The sequence below is a fragment of the Ochotona princeps genome, chromosome 2, assembly GCF_030435755.1.
Source record: "Ochotona princeps isolate mOchPri1 chromosome 2, mOchPri1.hap1, whole genome shotgun sequence".
Lineage (NCBI taxonomy): Eukaryota > Metazoa > Chordata > Mammalia > Lagomorpha > Ochotonidae > Ochotona > Ochotona princeps.
The window spans coordinates 30,106,954-30,125,419 of NC_080833.1; the positions used below are offsets into that span (position 1 = coordinate 30,106,954).

An 18,466-nucleotide genomic window follows, 5' to 3' on the forward strand; every position below is an offset into this window, starting at 1 on the left:
TCAGAATAATCAAGACTTTTGTAGGAATATCCTGAGAACATTCTTCTCTCCAGTAGGGTCCTAGGCATAATATCAGGGAAGCATCTCCGTCCCTGCAGAGCCGATGTGATCTGGCACATCTCCTCATCCTCCCTCCTGCAGTCACAGGAGGGAGGGTCATTTCCTTCACTTACCATCCCTCCCTGATCCCTTCCCAAGCCACCCAGAGACCTGCGTGAGTCTGCAATCCCCTCAGCCATATAACAAACATTTACAAATCAGTTAAATGTGGCTCAAGGCCAGGACCTCGTCACACTTGATTAAGTAACCAGTGCTTGTCCGTTGCAGTCACAGACCTTTTAAACATTTTCCCAGTCAGAGGGAAACTTGCTGTTACAGAAACCCAAAGACAAAGGAAAGGAGCAGGTCACCAAGCCACTTTATAGACCTTACTCTCTGTCCTCGCGATGTGGCCAGCTGCCCTCCACTCCAGATTGCATTGACACACCCGACTGAGCCCTCTGCACACGGATCAAGCCAACAGAAATACAAGACAGAGGGACGGGCACAAGTGACAGTACTGTGCAGCCTGTGAGCCCAGATCACCCATGTGATAACCAGTCATGACACTGAAGTTCACACCAAACTATTCACAATCCAAAAATTACTTCTAGGGCCTGGCGGCGTGGCCTAGCGGCTAAAGTCCTCGCCTTGAACGCCCCGGGATCCCATATGGGCGCTGGTTCTAATCTTGGCAGCTCCATTTCCCATCCAGCTCCCTGTTTGTGGCCTGGGAAAGCAGTCGAGGACTACCCAAGGCCTTGGGACCCTGCACCCGCGTGGGAGACCTGGAAGAGGTTCCTGGTTCCCAGCTTCGGATCGGCGCGCACCGGCCCGTTGTGGTTCACTTGGGGAGTGAAACTTCGGACGGAAGATCTTCCTCTCTGTCTCTCCTCCTCTCTGTATATCTGACTTTGTAATAAAAATAAATCTTAAAAAAAAAAAGAATACAGGTTTTCCTTTAAAAAAAACACAAAAATTACTTCTAGTGAAGATTGGAATTTATAAAATAAAAGCATAGTAAGATGGAAACAGTTTTCCCCAGCTGTAGGGAACTGCATAGGTTGTACGGTACAGACAAGTGTTACACTGCTGGCAGAAAAGCAACTAACAGCTGGTGGGCATCCTGGGCCTGGTTATTATGTCAAGGCAGATGCTGACACGCCAGCAGACAGGGTCTGGGGGCCATACACAGTGTATGTGGACCCTGGGAGAGTAGGCGAAGCCCCAGGCTGGCATGGCACACCTTGGGAAGACCAGGTTTGGGGATTTGCACACTCATGGGCGTGGAGAGCTGGAAATTGCTCTAGGAAGCATATTTGGAGGCGTGCAGGAGGGAGGACTGCTGAGGGAGGATGTGAGAGGTGAGGAGTGACTTCTGGGGCACTTCCACCAACTAGGCTACTGTGGTTTGGAGGAGGGAATCCAGAAGAACTTTCACAGTGAAACCAATATAGCTGCCCACGTGGGAGACCTAAGCAGGACTTGTTGGTATCAAGCACTATCTACTGGCACATACGAAAGCCATAGATGGGGGCATGCCTGGCAAGGCTCAACCACAGTACCTGCCAGTGCTAGGGCAGGGGGTGAATTGTGTTAGGGTGGGCCATGACACTAACCAGCATGCAAGAGAACCAGGTCTGGGAACAGATTCTGTGGGGGGTCGTGAACTCACCTTTGTTGGGACTGCGATTCCAGCTGGTTTACTTGGGGGCTGGAAATGGTGATGAACTAGGCCTGACCATGGAAGTCACAATAAAGATTGCTGTACCTGAAAAAAAAAAAAAAAAAAAAAAAAACTAGGCCTGACCATGGAACTCACCAACACTCATGAGTGCTGGGGTTGAGAGCAAACTAGGTTGGTCCAGGCTGTAGCACTCAGATGAACCCAAGAATCAGGTGTGGGGCATGCCAGACCACAACACCCATCAACACACACAAAGGTCAATAATCAGGGACAGACTGTGCCAAGTAGGGGCCTAACACCTGCTGGTACATGTGAGATCTGGACATGGGGTGGACCTGTTGGGGAAACTTGGGGAACTGCCCAGGTGGGCCATCATTCCCGCTGGTGGGCATGTGAGTCAGAGCTGGGTGTTGGTCAGGCTGGGCAGGGCTGTTCACTTGGTGGCAGGTGTGTGAGTTGGCTCTGGGCTGGCGGGTAAACCAGGCAGGGCCAGGCCAAACCTTAGCACATGGCCATGCACAGGGCAGGCCATGCTGCGCCAGACTATCACACCTACTAGTTTGCATGAAAGCTGGAGATGGGGGCAGACTGGGCAGGGCTAGGCTGTAGTATCCACCAGTAAGAGTGGGTGGAAGAGTTGGGGAAGGCCAGGCCAAACTACAGCATCCAATGGCAAAGACCAAGATGAGATGAGCTATGCCAGGCTGGGTCAAAGCAACCACTGGCACACACAAGATCTGTGACTGGGAGCAGGCCTGGTTGGGGAGTTAAAGGGACGCCCAGGCTGGACTGCATTCCCACTGGTTCTTGCATGAGCTGGAATGGGGGCGGTAAACAGGGCTGGACATGGCAGCGCTATCCTTCGGCATGTTTGTGGACTGGATCAGGGTATGCCAGACTGGGCTAGGCTCCAGCACTCACTGGTGTTCACAAGAGCCAGAATGGGTGTAAGGCAGGCTGGACTAGGTCTCAGCACCCATTGAAGCACATATGAGTGTCAAGTCTGAGGGTGGGCCAGGCAGGGCTGGGTGGTAGCACCCAATAGTCAAGTTGGAGTACGTGTGGGCTGATTGGCTAAGGCTGCTGTAACCCCCCTCCCCGTCCCAGAACAGGAGATGGGCCAAGTCAGGTTGAGCCAAGAACCTACTGGTGTGTGCAAGATCTGTGACTGGGAGGTGACCTGATAGAGGAGCTTGGGGAACTCCTCTGTCAGGATACAATCCCTGTATAGAACACAAGAACCAAGGCTGGGAGCAGCCCAGACCAGGCTAGGTTACACTATCTGCCAGCATATGTGTTGGTCATGTCTAGAGGTGGGCCAGGCTGGGCCAGTTCATAGCATACACTGGCAAATGTGAGAACCAGGACGAGGTACAGGATAGGCCAGGATGGACTGCACCACCAGCCAGTTCACATTAGTGTTGGGAGTGGGGGCTGTCCAAGCTGGGCTAGGCTGCAGCACCCACCGTGAGCTGGAACTAGCGGCAAGTCCTGTCAGGCTAGACTGCAGAAGCACCTGGAAAGTTCAAGATCCATTTCTGGAAGTGTGCCTAAAAGAGAAAGGGGACACCTCTCTGATGGGCTGCAACTCCCACTGGTGAACATAAGCAGGGTTAGGGGCAAGATTGGCTGGATAGGCAGTAGCACACACTGGCATGATTGTGGGCTGCAAAGTGCGGCTAATCAAGCCAAGTTAAGCTCCAATGCCCATTGATGTGTGCAAGAGCTGACTGGGACCAAGGACAGAATGGACTAATCTGTTGCATATTCCATGGATGGGGACAGGCCTGGTGGGACTAAGGGGTTGCTCCAACTAGGTTGTAGTTCCCGTTGGTGTATTGTAGGCAGGGTGGGGCTGGGGACTGAACTGACCAGGTGATTTTAACCATTAGTGTGTGTGTGTAGTCTGGTGTGGTGATGAACTAGATTCTGCATTGGCTGGCACACAGAGTCAGATCTGGTGGGGGGGTGTGGAATCTCCAGCAAGGTTTATTTGGGGACCCTCCCCTCAACTGCACCACTGCACTCCAACCATGGTGAAAAGCACAGAATTTCTGTGGCCATGGAGTACATGTGTCAGAACACTGTACAACTGCCAAGGTTTTTCAGTGCATGGCGTGCCCACATGCACATGGAGGACATAATAACCAGTTCATTGAGGCAGAGGAAATGTAATGTCATGGAAGGCAAAACAAACTGAACAGCTCTGCTTGCCAAGTTTTGACAGTATCTCTGGATGAATGAAGGTGGACCGTCAGCAAATGGCCCTTGTAAGGATTTTAACTTTGGAGCAACAAAATCCACAGCATCTCAGATCAAAACCACTTTGGCAGTATCCTTGTAACATGCTCCACATTGGGGGAGTGGCAGCCCCCCACTCCTGGGCACTGATGTGGTTGGGCCGCTCTGAGTGGTCCTCTCTCCTCTCCCTGCTTTCCACAGACACTGGAAGATCATCTCATCTACCCTCCACAACTCCTCAACCCTAACTGATGGTCCACATGTGTCTAAATCTTTCAACTATATTGACATCATTAAAAATAATTTTAGAAGATGGAGGCAGTTTTATGGAGATTTTTCTTTATTGAGAAACATAAGACTTGGGTACATCAAATAAATTCAATTTCCAGGGTAGGGGAAAAAAAATCAAAACCCACAATAGAAAAAAAAGTTCACACTATCTGGGTCAAAGCAGAACCCAGAGAATAGAGTCATATAATCGAAAAATTCTAGGTGCTTCATTAATTGACCTTTTGATACAAAATGACCTATTAAATTTGTAATTTGTGGTTCTTGGTGTTGAGGTCCATAGGACAAGCTACGAAGTCTTCAAACCTTGAGCTGAACTTCACAATGGGTTATTTGGCTTTTTGAATCCTGAAAAGAAAAGTGCCAACAAGTCAATACATAAAGGAATTCTCACGAGGCCCTGTGCTAGGCAGTCAGCTGGAACACGGCAGGAAGCCAGCATCTCCACCTCCAGCTCACATCCTCAGTGAGAGCCTCTCACCTGGAGGGCCGGCGTTTCCCTGGCCAATCTCCGCACAAACCGGGAAGATGACACAGAAGTTTTGGGTTCTGATTAAGGAACCTCCTTATGTGCCCACTATTTCAGATCAACAAGTGACCAGAGCTCTTTTTAATTCATAACTTTGTACTCTGTCCACACCAACTCACTCAGAAACAGATCAGTAATAGCTTATAAGTTATCAATACTGCCTATCAATTATAAGCTCTAATACTGCCTCTACATTTTTTTTTTTAACTAAGATGTTCACAAACCAAAACCTACTGCAGGGCCCGGTTCTAATCCCAGCAGCTCCACTTCCCTTCCAGCTCCAGCTTATGGCCTGGGAAAGCAGTTGAGGACTGCCAAAGCCTTGGGACCCTGCACCCCATGGGAGACCCAGAAGAGGCTCCTGGCTTCAGATTAGCTCAGCTCTGGCCATTGAGGCCACTTGGGGAGTGAATCATCGGACAGAAGCTCTTCCTCTCTGTACATGACTTTCCAAATAAATAAATAAAAAACTACTGCAGAAAAATCAAATAGGCAACATACGGTTTCTCCACGTCTAAGAGGTAGCAGCAGCGACAGCGCCCACCTTCTGGGCAGCTTCTTTCTTGGCATGATGAGCCTGCAGAACTGCCACAGCTTCATCCACCTGTGAGAAATCCCCAGGTGATAAGTAAAGTAAAGCTCAGGTGAGTTACCCTACCCCTCCCTGGTTCCTGGGTCGAACCCACTTGGGCTGAGGACCACTCACCTTGGAGCGAAGGGACTCGGGGGACTCCAGCATGTGCAGCAGCTCCGAGTTGTCGATCTCCAGCAGCATCCCCGTGATCTTCCCGGCCAGGTTTGCGTGCATCGTTTGGATGAGGGGGAACAATCGTTCTCCTGGGGGTGGGATGATACATGAGGAATCAAATGGAAGCTCAGGCAAGGATAGGTGCTGCTGGCCAGGGCAGCCACCCTTCTCCGCAAGCACCAGGCCACTCACCCAGCATCTGCTTCTGTTCCTGGGGGGGTGCTGCGGCCAGCATGGAGGCGGTCAGAGGCTCCTGCCCCTGCACGTGGACAGCGGGCTGGGGAGCCTGGCAACCGGGAGAGGCAACAGTTAGAACCAAGAAGCCATTTGCTGGTGGGGGAGGTTGTTGAGAAACTAATTTCAGTCCTTGGAAGATTAAGTGATGCAGGGAGGAAAAGTACTTAACACATGACCAACTAATGAAAAGGACGTGCTGTCGGAGCAAAAGCAAAATAAGCGTACCCATCCTTCCAAGTCAGATCAGCCATTTTCTGACATTTCATTCAACTCATCCTAAGTTACTCATGAGTTTAAAGCCTTGCTCTATAAATAAAGCTGCAGCCAGCATCTGTTTATGGCCTTCCCCTGAAAATGTTTCTTCATGGTGACTTACAGTATAGACAGAGTCCAAAGATGGAAGCAATCTTAATCAACACCTTTACTGCTGAGGTGGGCTGATGTGTAATGCCAGCGTCAGTCACAGCCCTAAAACAACTTCGCAGGCAGAATGTGTTTGTCCCACAGCATTAAGTTCTGGGAAATCCTACCTTGGACAGTAAGGGCAGCTGGATGGTTAATCAAGGAGCCACCTGCCCACTAAGCAGCCAACCAACATGAAGGCTGAGAGTGGCACTGCCACAGCAAACTGGCACCAAGCTGAGAAACTGGCTGCTTCTTGGTTTACCTTTAGAAGCACAGCTCTGGTGAGAGCACAGCAACAACCCCTTGTGAGCTCTGTGCTGCTACCTCTTTCCTGCCTTCATGTCTCCAATCATCTGAGAGAGCAGGAAGTGCCAGCTGCCCTCAGGAGAATTTAATAATGGCCATCAGAATCTTTTCCAGTCCCTTCAGACCTAAAGGCGGGGACACAGAACATGACAACTCACCACAGAACATTTAATAATTTGTAAGAATCAAAGGGGGTTGGCAGATGGAGTTAAGCTCCGACCTACAATGTCAGCATCCCATGTGGATTGCCAGCTCATGTTCCGTTCATATCCAATTGTCCCAATTCTGATCCAGCTCCCTGCTAATGTGCCTAGGAATAAAGCAGGATGGCCCAAGTGCTTGGGACCCTAAACAAATGTGGGGTACCTAGAAGGTACCAGGCTTTGGCCCGGCCCAGCTGTTTAAAGCCATTCAGTGAGTGAACCAGCAGATAAAGATCTGTCTCTCCCTCTTAGAGAAATCTTTGTTAAAAAAAAAAGTCAAAGTTCAGCACCTTTTACGTCAAGTGGTTATGATGGCATTACCTGCAGAGGCTGTATGCCAGGGTGAGGGCTGCGGACAGCGGACGCATATTTGTATGGCGCAACCGCCCTAGGGGCAGCGGCAGCAACAGCAGCACGAGGTGCTAGGTTTTGCACAGCTGCAGGAACACCTTAGGGAAGGAACAAACACAATTAAAGCCCATCAGTCTGGACACAGACCCTTCAAATCCCATGTTTCCCCCTTCTGTATACACCCAATACCACCTCCAGACTGGCAGCTGTCAGTCAGCCCTTGCTGGGCGGCACCAGCCCCACCAAAGTCCATAGCCAAGCGGTCCGGGCACTCAGACCCTACAACAGACCAGCAAACGCACATCAGTGTTGGCAGCACATGTCCAACTGGCCACGCCCCACGGAAGGAGAAATTCCAACACATGTTCACAACACATCACACAAGGGGCCTCTGCTGCTACTAGAAGGGGCCAAAGGGTAACACAACTCTTGGAGTTCCACATCTTAGAACAGGATATAATCTCTTAAGAGTTTCCTTATACTCCCCACCCCACCCAAGAACAAGCTGCCTCTGTAGTCATCCAGCTAGCAAACTTCAACAGTTAGCCTTTGCCACATGAGCACTGACGAGCAAAGCCATGTTAAAACAAAGCAGCACAAGTAGGATTCGCTGATGCTCCCGCTCGACTGAAGTACCTACTTAAGCACACAACGGAAGATTACAGAACCCGAACGACAAAGTCAAGCCAAACTGACTAAACCTGGGCAGGGCCTGCGTATCCTAACCCTCCTCCCGGGCCACGCTGCTAACAGCCAGTGTGCTCACCGACTCTCTGAGTGGTAGTGGGGAGGCCACGAGAGGCCGGAGCATTACCAGTTGGAGCCAGATGGCGAAGAGTTGGACGAGGCCCAGCCTGGCGTATAGCACTTGGCATTCCTTGGAAGCCTGGAAAAGGAAAAACAAACAAACAAACAAACAAAAAAACCCTATATCACTGGCAAGCAATATAGACCAGAATCTAGGCAAACACATTAGACGACAAGCAGAAAAGGCAGGGGACCAGGACAGGTATAGCCTGGTAACCAAATCCCTTTCTACCACTACCTACCTTGAGGTCTCCCACCTTGCTGCCAGCGTGGATTAGGCCTCATCTGTGCTAGCTGGTTAGGGGTGTAATAAGGAGGTCTTCCCTGAGCCTGTAAGAAAGAAACAACAGCACTCAAGCCCTTTTACCCTAAGGACCTGAAACCACCTACAGTTTTTCATTTCACTACCTAGCCTAGGGTTACCTGGAGTAGAGGTCTCTCCGCTCAGTAACTCTTCACTCTACCTCTGTGTATCTGTTAGTAAGCCCTTCCTTCATTTCCCTTGCAAGGTCTATTAGTCTAGAATTCCATTACTCCATGATCCCTCTTCCCAGTCATGGAAGAACACACTACCAGCTGTCACTGGGCAGACCTCAGAGATAGACAGTAGACCCACCTGTGGAACTGCTGGCACAAAATAGCCACCAGCTGCAGGCTGGAACTGATTTAAGATGGCATTGGCAGGGAGTGCTCTCATGCCAGCCACACGCTGCATGTACTGATTGGTCAGATGGGCCTTTCTCTCTTCCTTTCTCTGGGCCAGGGCAACGTACAGTGGCTTGGAGCCCACGATGCGTCCATTCATCTCAGTGACTGCTTTGGTAGCCTCTTCAGGAGATGAGAAGCAAACAAAGCCAAACCCTTTGCTTCTTCCATCCTCCAGCATCACCTACATAATAAGACAAGCCTCTTAAGTAATCCAAATGTTTCCTGACATCCAAAATTAAGCCACAAACAGCAGATCCCAATATCTGTGAGAAATAGGAGCAAGTTGTTTGCAGAACTCATCCTTTCCTAGACCTCAGTCCACCAGCTTGGCACAGTCAGGCTAATGCTTTTGAAACAACCACACATAGGCAGTCATACAACCTTAGGTCACCAATGACAGCCACCATGAATGCAATAAGAATAAGGACAAGCTGGGCGACAGCCCAAGCTATAGTTCCATGAGATTCCCCAGGAACAGTCAAGAGCCACATGACCACTGGTCCAGGCAATCTTTTCCAGTTAGTCATTTACTAACTTTTTTTTCACCCCACATAGTATGTATTGCTTCCCCTGGTGACTGTTTTTTACCCTTAGTCCATGACCTAGAGAGCTTCCTAAAGTGGGAACTGTGCAGAAAATTGCTGCTTAACCCAATACTCTCCCAATGAGGTAGATCAGACCAGTACAAAGTGCTGAAAATTGCTTTAGTTATCTTTTCTATTTTTTAAAAAGATTTATTTATTTTATTGGAAAGGCAGAATAAAGAGGAGGAGAGGCAGAAGATCTTCCATCCGATGATTCATTCCCCCAGTGATTGCAACGGCTGGAGCTGAGCCAATCTGAAGCCAGCAGCCAGGAGCTCTTCCAGGTCTCCCAGGCGAGTGCAGGGTCCCAAGGCTTTGGGCCGTCCTGCTTTCCCAGGTCACAGGCAGGGAGCTGGAAGGGAAGCAGGGCCACCGGGATTAGAACCGGCGCCCATATGGGATCCTGGCGCGTGCAAGGAGTGGGCCCCGCTTTACCTATCTTCTTATGAAGGAACTTGTCTACCGTGCAGATAAAAACAAGGAGACAATTGTCCTCATGTCCTCACATCCTACAACCAAGTTCTTCTGCACAGTTGCAGTGACATGCTAAGGGTTGGAGCAGGCCAAGACCTTTCCAGCACACTTGTTCCCCTTTCCCATCACACAAAGGACTTTGTGGCATCCATTGCATCTGTCAAGAAGCCAATGTCTCTGCCAAAGCCGAGAACAAAAACTTTCAAATATCAGTCTCCATCACACCCTTGAAATGTCAAGGACATGCAACACATCCCTTATTTTTAAAATGAGGTTCATGGGGCTGGTGAGAGGGCCCAACTAGTTAACTCTCCTCCAGCAAGTAAGTGCCAGCATCCCACATAGGCTCCAGCTCATGTCCCAGCTGCTCCACTTACAATCCAGCTCCCCACTTATATGGCCTGGCAAAGCAAAGGAGGATGGTCCAAAACCTTGGGACTCTCTACCCATATGGGAGACCCAGAAGAAGCTCCTGGCTCCTGATTGGCTCAGCTTGTTGCTATGGCCATTTGGAAAGTGAACCAGCAGATGAAGATCTGCCCTTCCTCTGTAAATCTGTCTTTCCAATGAAAACCAATCTCTAAAATGAGGTTCATATTTACTCATCCTAAGCCAGCTGATGTGAAGCAAATGATACAAAAACATCAAAAAGTAAACTGCTTGTCCCCTTTTCCTTCACCTTAGTAAAACCAAGAGAAGAGCTGCCAACTTCAGCTCCACAACAGCATCTTCTTCCTCCAAGATGAGAAATGTCGCAGAGTTGTAGGGACAGGTTCCAAGATGAATGGAAAACAACCTGTCTGGATTTACTCTGCTCACACTATGGCACCGTGCGTCCCCACACCAGCACAGAACAGCAGGAAATGGGAAAGATTCAGGTGCTTGCTCAGCAGGGTTGAGGGATTGGGTCACCCTCTGCCCCCTCCAGTGCTCAGGTGGTTATAACAGGAGCCTAAGGAGATATCATTCTCCAGACAGACAATTAAAGGCAAGGAAGAATTTTCTAGAGTAGTGACTTTATGAAAAGAACCATTTAGCTCCTTCAATGAAATAAAGTCTCACTCTGCAGTGGAGTACTACTGCTCTCACTCCCCAAACCCCCCTGAATTAAAATACCTTTGCACTGGTGATTGACCCGAAAGGAGAAAATTCTTTTCGTAATTTCTCATCATCAATGGTGTCATCCAAGTTCTTAATGTAGAGGTTTACACCCTAAAGGAGAAGCATTACCATTAATTGCACTATTAGTCACATCAATTTCCCAAGAAAATGGTCCCCAAAATGAGATCACCAACAGCAGTAATAGCAACATCCTTGGAAGCTACAGAAATGGAAATTCTTGGGGGCTGCCACCTGTAATACCCTCATCCTGTATCAGCATGTTGGTTCTAATCCGCTTCACCTGGTATCGACTAATTCGCTCCTGTTTCAGCTGCTCGAATTTCCGTTTTAATTCGGCCTGCCGTTCTACTTTCTTCTGTGCACGGCCTACAAAAATGACTTTCCCGCCGATTTCTTTTCCATTCATCTCTTCCACGGCCTAGAAAAAGACATTAAATTGTAGATGGGACCGGTGCTATGTTGAGGACCCACATGGATGCTGGTTCAAGTCCTGGCTGCTCTACTTTTTTTTTAAAAGATTTATTTTTATTGGAAAGGCAGATATACAGGCGAGACAGAGGAGGATCTTCTGTCCGATGGCTCACTCTTCAAATGGCCACAAACAGCTAAGCCAATCAGAAGCCCGGAGCTTCTTCCGGGTCTCCCAGGTGTGGGTGCAGGGTCCCAAGGCTTTGGTCTGTCCTCCACTGCTTTCCCAGGCCACAAGCAGGAGCTGGATGGGAAGTGGGGCTGCCGGGATTAGAACCAGCACATTCAAGGTGAGGAGTTTAGCCGCTACGTTATTGTGCCAGGCCCACTGCTCTACTTCTGATCCAACTCCCTGCTAATGTCAGTCATTGGACACCCGCATGCACATACGAGAACTAGAAGAAATCTCCTGTCCTCTGGCTTCAGACCAGCCCAGCTCCAGGCACTGTGGCCATTTGGAGAGTGGCCAGCTAACAGCAGATATGTCTATCTCCCCCTAGCTCTGCCGTTTAAAAAAAAAAATTAATAGGTATTTGTCTAGACAATAAAAAAGGGGACAACACCCAGCATTTATGTAAACATAGTGGCATGGCTGTCATTAAGCTTCTCAAGCTCATTGGGGTCCGGCACAAGCAGCTGCTGTACTGTCTCAGCAGCTCGGTTCCAGTCACACCTGTGACTAGAACACACCTTCGTCTCTCCTTTTAACAGAAGGCAGCTGAGGTGACACCCATGTGCCAAATGCTTTGAGAACAATCTGACATATTCACTGAATGAACTCCCTGAGGAAGATGACTTGAGTACAGTTAACAGTAGATTCCCTCCCAGATGTCTAGACCATTCTTTTTAACTTATCCAAAATTTCAAATTTTTAAAATAATCTTACATAGTTGATCAGGGTACAAAGGGTCAAGGGCTACAGGAAAGTGGGTAATACCATTGTTTCCACACTAATATCATTTTTCCCCTGTATCTGGGGTCAGGGGAGAAACAAAGGAAGAAGCTCCCCCGCCCAACCCCCCATGCTCCACCCTCTCCTGACGCTGGAGTCACGGACAACAAATGTTCCAACCCTCACGATGCTCACCTTATTGGCATCTTCATGCTTCTCATAACTCACAAAACCAAAGCCTTTGGATTTCCCAGTGGGATCTCTCATCACCTTCACACTCAGCGTTTTACCTGTTACCAAAGGAGAGAACTGTTAGTAGCACCATCTTTACCAAAGCTAGCGGGAAGAAGCTTCTCGATAGGACTGCTCTGGATGGCAACCTAGCTGACCCACACAAACACTTCCACTTCAGCCAGGCACTAGGCTTGGCCTTCAAACTGGGACCAAGCAGCTGAGACAGCCTTTGGTGGAGGAGGTAGGTTTATCTGCTGTGACCTTGGTCATGCATTTCTGGGTCTGATTGTCCTGATCCTTAAATAAAAATAGATCATTCCAGAGGCTCTAGCAGACTGTGACAGAGGACATGTGGGCCGAAGCCCTTCAACTTACCAAACTGACTAAACAGATCTTTCAGACTCTCATCATCCACCTCTTCCCCAAAGTTTTTGATATAAACATTAGTGAATTCCTTGGCTTTGGCTCCAAGTTCAGCTTCCCGCTCTTTGCGAGACTTAAACCTGCCTACAAACCTAGAAAGAGACCAGGGAAAACAGTCATTACCCAAGGGAACAAAAATGACTTCCAGGGGCCCACAGGATTTACAGGTTAAATGCTGACAGGAGAGGTTAAAACATGTAAGGTCCCATCCACCACCAAGAGTAAGCTCAAGAAACAACCAAGTCCCCAGCAGAAAGAGAAAGTGGCAGGACTATCCTTTAACAACCAGTCCCAGGCTCCCGGCTCAAACCAGGGTCACTCCTACCACATCACACTGCCTTCGTGAAGAAGCCTGATGGCCATGTTTTTAAAACGTTCATTTCTGTGCATCTATGTAAATGCATAGAAAAGGTCTGGAAGGATACAAACCAAACTGTTAACAGTGAGTGGTTAATACTAGTAGTGAAGAGGCACCCTTTGCTTGGTTATTTCATTTCATCCTGGTTCATACACTGAACACTTCCACACTTTTTCTTACTGACACAGGGCAGACATCAGAAATGCACCCTTTCTCTGCTCTGCCCATCACCAAGAACACCCGTGATCTGGGCTTGCACCATCTCTCCCCCACAGTGCTTTGCTAAGCTCCTGCTCCCTCCATTGCACTTCACAACCACACCAAAACAACAAGGTCTGTTAGGAGAGGTCTCTGCGACAATGGGATGGGATTGCTTTTATTACACCAAACCAAGTATTATGGTGGAGCCAGCCTTGTTTTAGAGGTCAGAGTCACCTTAGAAAATGGAGGGACTGGAGGGACAATTTGGAATCCATCACTAGCGAGAGACCCACGGACAGACCTGAGTCACAGGAAGGCCAAGGTCACATGGCTAGTGTATAGCTCCTGGTCAGCTCAGGGCCCTCTCCACTCTGCTGCTGGCCAAGACCCCTGCTCGGAGTGGGCATAGAGCTGCCTTCCCGTCAGCCCCAGTTGCTCACAGAACCCACAGATGGATGCCTTTAAGGGAGGCAGCAGGCAGGCCACGGCATGGGCAGAAAAGCCCACCTTGGCGAGTCAAAAGGGCTGCCACAGCTCAGGCAGGGAGACTCACCAGCCCTGGAGTGGAGAGGTAGGAGCAGGCCACACTGGGCCGAGAGAACCAGTAGCCGCCTTGTGTGTGCCAGTTAAAACCGAGGTGGGGCCAACGGCTGGCTCATGCGATGGCTGTTGCTCCGGACTGGGACACTCACACTTTGCGGTCATTGAGGAGCATGCCGTTCATCTTCTCTATGGCCTTGTCGGCAGCCTCTTGCGTCTCAAAGTGAACAAAGGCATAACCCTTAGAGCCGTTCTCATCACACACCACCTGTCAAAGCCAAGCCAGACCACTTAGTACCTCTGGTTAGTCCCCAAAGTCCAAGACAACCAATCATACTCAGTATGACTTCTCCAAAATGTTACTGCTCCACCCTTGTCTGCCTGGTGAACAGCAGGGACCCAAATCAATACTCCAATGCGGCACGCAGCACAGGAGTTTCACGGGCACAGGCTAACCCACAGCACCACAACACTCTCCCCAGTGACTTCTCTAACGCACAGCACATCACTGGGTACTGTGTAAATAAATACTCCATTTACATCAGGCTGTCTCTGTTCCAAACAACGTTCTTATTAAAAACATATATATCACCTGGGACGTCTGGGTGCAAACTACAGTACTGTGGAAAGACGAGCCATTTTTTGGCCCACAATGGAATTTCAGTCTAATGAAATGAGGCTATCATGCAAGTTCTACAAAGTGGTCCAATATGTGGATAAGAGGGCGAATTTACATAAATTATATTTTCAAAAACTGATCTTGATTTGCAACACAGAAAGAAGGTGCTAACAAAGCTCCTTAGAGGACCTGGCTCAGTAGTCAGAATGGCTCAAGTCCTCACCTAGGATCCCATATGGTTGCCAATTCTAATCCTGGCGGCCCCACTCCCTTCCAGTTCCCTGCTTGTGGCCTGGGAAAGCAGTCAAGGACATCCCAAAGCCTTGGGACCCTGACCCGTGTGGGAAATGTGGAGAAGGCTCCTAGCTTCAGATTAGCTCAGCTCTGGCCGTTGTGGCCACTTGAGGAATGAATCATTGAACCAAAGATACTCTTCTCTGTATATATGACTTTCCAGTAAAATAAATAAATATATGTACACACACACACACACACACACACACACACACACACATATAGCTTCCTAGAGCCAGAGGCGCATCTCTGGCCCCTTCCCGATGTCTCTGGTCTTGAGATTTCCAAAGCTGGAAAGCGGGGAGGGCATTTTAAGAGAGAAGAGCAAGTAAGCTATGAGAGAACCTACTGGAAATGCTGTGTTTGAGCCCTGAGATGACCTACAGGAACCAACACGATTCCATTTCCAGCATCTAGAAAGCTTCCCCATCCTGTTGCCCCCAATTCCAAGGCAGTCCTCACTTGGCAATTCGCCTGTTTCAGGATTCAGGTAACTATTGTACTAAAACTGCTTACTCAGTATTTACCTTACAGGATAGGATGTTTCCAAAAGCAGAAAATGTGTCATAAAGTGCTTTGTTATCTATAGATTTGTCCAGGTTCTTGATGAAGACATTCCCCACGCCAGACTTTCTCAGAGAGGGATCCCTCTGAGACCACATTATGCGGATTGGCTTTCCCTTAATCACATCGAAGTTCATCGTGTCCAAGGCCCGCTCAGCTGTGGGAGAGAAACAGAAAACATTAGCCCATGGCTAAGTGGCCACCATTCCAAGTCCGGGTCACCACAGGGATCCGCCCCCTCTGGCCTCACTGCAACTAAGTGAGTTCTGGCTCATCACTTTCCATGACCCTCTGGGTCTGTCTCTGCCCAGGGAAGGGGCGGGGCATGGCATCCTGCATGGCACCAAGGTGCAATGAGGACACTTCACCTGCGACTAAGCTACCACTCACTGCGACTCAGGTAGGACAACTGACATGCTGCCTTGGTAAAGGAATACACTTGCAAATGGGGTGGCAAAGCTGTGCAGCCAGCTAGTGAGGAACTCAGATTTTCTTTTTTTGTTTTTCCAGTGAGATCTCCCAGCAAAGTGTTATCGACAAGCTTTCATTTGCAGTCCTTCCAGAGAAATGACAAAACCTGTTAGCAACTGATTAAAAACTCAACTACCCCAGGATCTGGAACCCTCCATCACTTAGCTGTAGGCAAGCTCTCTGCCTTATCAGAACAGGATGAAAACAGCCACTGTTCTGCAGACTGCTCCTGCACCCACCCAATGGTGTTCCCACTGGTCACCTGACTTCTATGGAATTCTGGGACTTCAACTGCCCTGGTGCCCAACTGCATTTCCTGTCCAGCATCTCTGGATGCTTCCTCAGATCCCCGATGAAGCCCTTGTGCTAGCAGAGCGCAAAGGGTCAGAAGGGCCTAATGTATCCTTACCGGCCAAGCTAGCAAACTGCACTGAGGCCTGATCTGGCAGCCGCCTGGCTTCACCTTATGACCACACAAGTGGTTAAGGTCACGGCTGCAATGGCTTTACCCAGAACCTCCCTCACGGGAGACAGGGTCAGGGTCCAGGGAATCCACTCACTGCAAATGGGAACATCCTCTAATGTTGCCCTTTCCACAAGTTCAGCTGCCAAGAGCACTTCTCATTCTGTGTCCAACACACTCCCCACACTTAGTTGTCCAGGGAAAGAGCAAAGGAAAAGAGATTAGACCAGGCCAGCCCAGGAGTGCACTGAGCACACATCGAGACCCCAACCCTTTCACTAATTAGCAAAATGAGCCCACTTCCACACAGCTATTTCCAGACAACGCTGCACAAGGCATGCTGGCTCAGCCCCACAAACCTGGCTCACTTATTTATAGCAGAGGTATGTGCTGGCAGACACACTGACCAACAGCTTCTACCATCTTTAAGTGACAAGGATTTTGTCCACAAGAGTCAAGAACACAGGTAGCAACAGCTAACAAGTTCACCCCCCTTCCCCGGTAAGACCAGACCACAGTCAGCTAGCTCTGTGTACCTGTGGCCTGAGCCTCAGCTCAGCATAGGGAATGCTGTAGTAGCAGGACCAACATCAAGCCCGACGCTGCACCTTAGGAAGAAGCAATATTCTCCGCCCTATGGACGCCGAACAGAGAGGGGACAAAAATAGGGGCCTGCAGGGCCCTGGCCAGGCGGCTGGCCTCTTCCAGGAAGGTCTCTGCAGTTGTTCCTGCTCCTTGGGAGTCACGTGCGGCCCCTGATTAGGTTGCATGTGGGCTCACTCCTGCACGCCTACTGCATACCTCTCGCCCTGCTAGGGCCACAATATGGCGTGACAGAGCCACTGTACCTTGAACCCCGCACTGGTCTGCACCAACCTTTGGCAGTTCCTTTTCCTTCTCGGGGGTCCTACTGTCCTTTAGGTGGCAAGAAGTAAAATGGAGTGCGAGAAGTGAAAGGCCCTGCTCCTAGGTGAGGCCTAACTGCTACCAGCCCAGTCATCTGGAAGTGATACGTTTTCCTGGACTACCTGCACACCGGCACACACAGCCCCAGGGAGCTGGCGAGGCCCGTGCAGCTCCCTGGGAGAGCTGAGTGCCCAGAACTGTTCCCCCCACCCCACCCCCGCCTGCCCTGCTAGATCCCTTATCAGCCTGCAATCAAACGGGACTCTGGGGGGGGGGAGCAGTCCCTTTGCAATCTGAAACTTTGGAAGGGAATTGTCTTCAATTGTACCTTCTTCTGGTTGGCAGGTCCCAGGGTAGCATTAACCCCTGCCCCTTCGCCAGGCCAGGAGCCCTAACAGCCCAGCACCGCGAGAGCAGACCCAAGGGAATGGCCGTCACTTCAGCCTGATCCTGTTCCAATCCCACCACCACCAATTAGGCCAAGGTCACCCTGTTAGCCAATTAAGCAGTGCGAGCCAGACTGAAACTTGGGGTAGGACCACATGCCCCACTGTGGCTTCTGTGGCCACCTGCTGTCGGCTCACCCCCTCCCCCCTCCCTGGTCACAGACCTACAGCCCTGCCTAGACCCGGACTCCTGCCGGGGCTCCCCTGGAGTGAAGGGCAAGCACTCACCATCGGCTGGCTGCTGGAAGTTCACGTAGGCATAACCCAGGGAGCGCCGGGTGATCATATCACGGCAGACCCGGATGGATAGCACAGGCCCCGCAGGGCTGAACTTTTCATACAGCATGGCCTCGGTGACGTCCGAGTGCAGGTCACCCACGTACAGGGAGGCCATGGGGTAGCTGCTGGCCGCAGCGTTCATCTCCCCGCCCCCCACCACCCCGAGCCCCGCCAGGAGGACTGCTTAAGAGGGGCCCACCACAGGACCGAAAAAACAAAATAAAGAGAAAGGGGGTGGGGGCTCCGCTCGGAGCCGTGGCCCGCGCCGCTCACAGGTGGCACCGGGCACGGACAGGAGGCCGGGGTCTCAGTCTCACAAGACGGAAACGCGAGTTCGAGGCCAGCCAAAGCACAAAACAAAAGGCGCTCAAAAAAAAACAAAACAAAACAAAACAATATGGCCCTCAACCGGAGTTTGTAATTTTCAGCTGTCCCGGGTTGAGGTTCCAAATTAAACACGCTAAAATAATTTTTTAAAAAATCTTTTAAACGACCAACCCCTTTTCCGTAGGGGGGGGGGAGGAGGTTAAAAAAAAAAATTCTTCCAGAGGCAACCAGATGCTGCCCACGGCGGCCTGG

At 50.0% G+C, this 18,466-nt stretch overlaps 1 protein-coding gene and 1 non-coding gene across 11 annotated transcripts; both read right to left on the reverse strand.

Moving 5' to 3' along the window:
• Positions 1–4,289: 4,289 nt before the first annotated feature.
• On the reverse strand, positions 4,290–18,231 carry PABPC4 (poly(A) binding protein cytoplasmic 4). Of its 10 annotated transcripts, none has more exons than XM_058679340.1 (16): positions 17,837–18,231; positions 15,286–15,479; positions 13,998–14,113; positions 12,699–12,838; positions 12,285–12,379; positions 11,010–11,147; positions 10,724–10,819; positions 8,458–8,730; positions 8,099–8,171; positions 7,849–7,920; positions 7,227–7,313; positions 7,005–7,132; positions 5,725–5,818; positions 5,491–5,621; positions 5,329–5,388; positions 4,290–4,603 (listed from the first exon to the last, which is right to left on the reverse strand). In XM_058679340.1, exons 1-16 carry the CDS (start codon positions 18,027–18,029, stop codon positions 4,556–4,558), a joined length of 1,938 nt encoding a protein of 645 aa, XP_058535323.1. In that variant the 5' UTR covers positions 18,030–18,231; the 3' UTR covers positions 4,290–4,555. The 10 variants fall into 10 exon arrangements, with proteins under 10 accessions (XP_058535323.1, XP_058535299.1, XP_058535317.1 ...); XM_058679316.1 differs by having other exon boundaries at positions 7,801–7,920; XM_058679334.1 differs by having other exon boundaries at positions 8,084–8,171.
• LOC118758758 (small nucleolar RNA SNORA55) lies at positions 10,355–10,489 on the reverse strand. The gene has a single exon (XR_004995840.1). It is a non-coding gene; the product is annotated as a small nucleolar RNA SNORA55 (small nucleolar RNA).
• Positions 18,232–18,466: the final 235 nt, after the last annotated feature.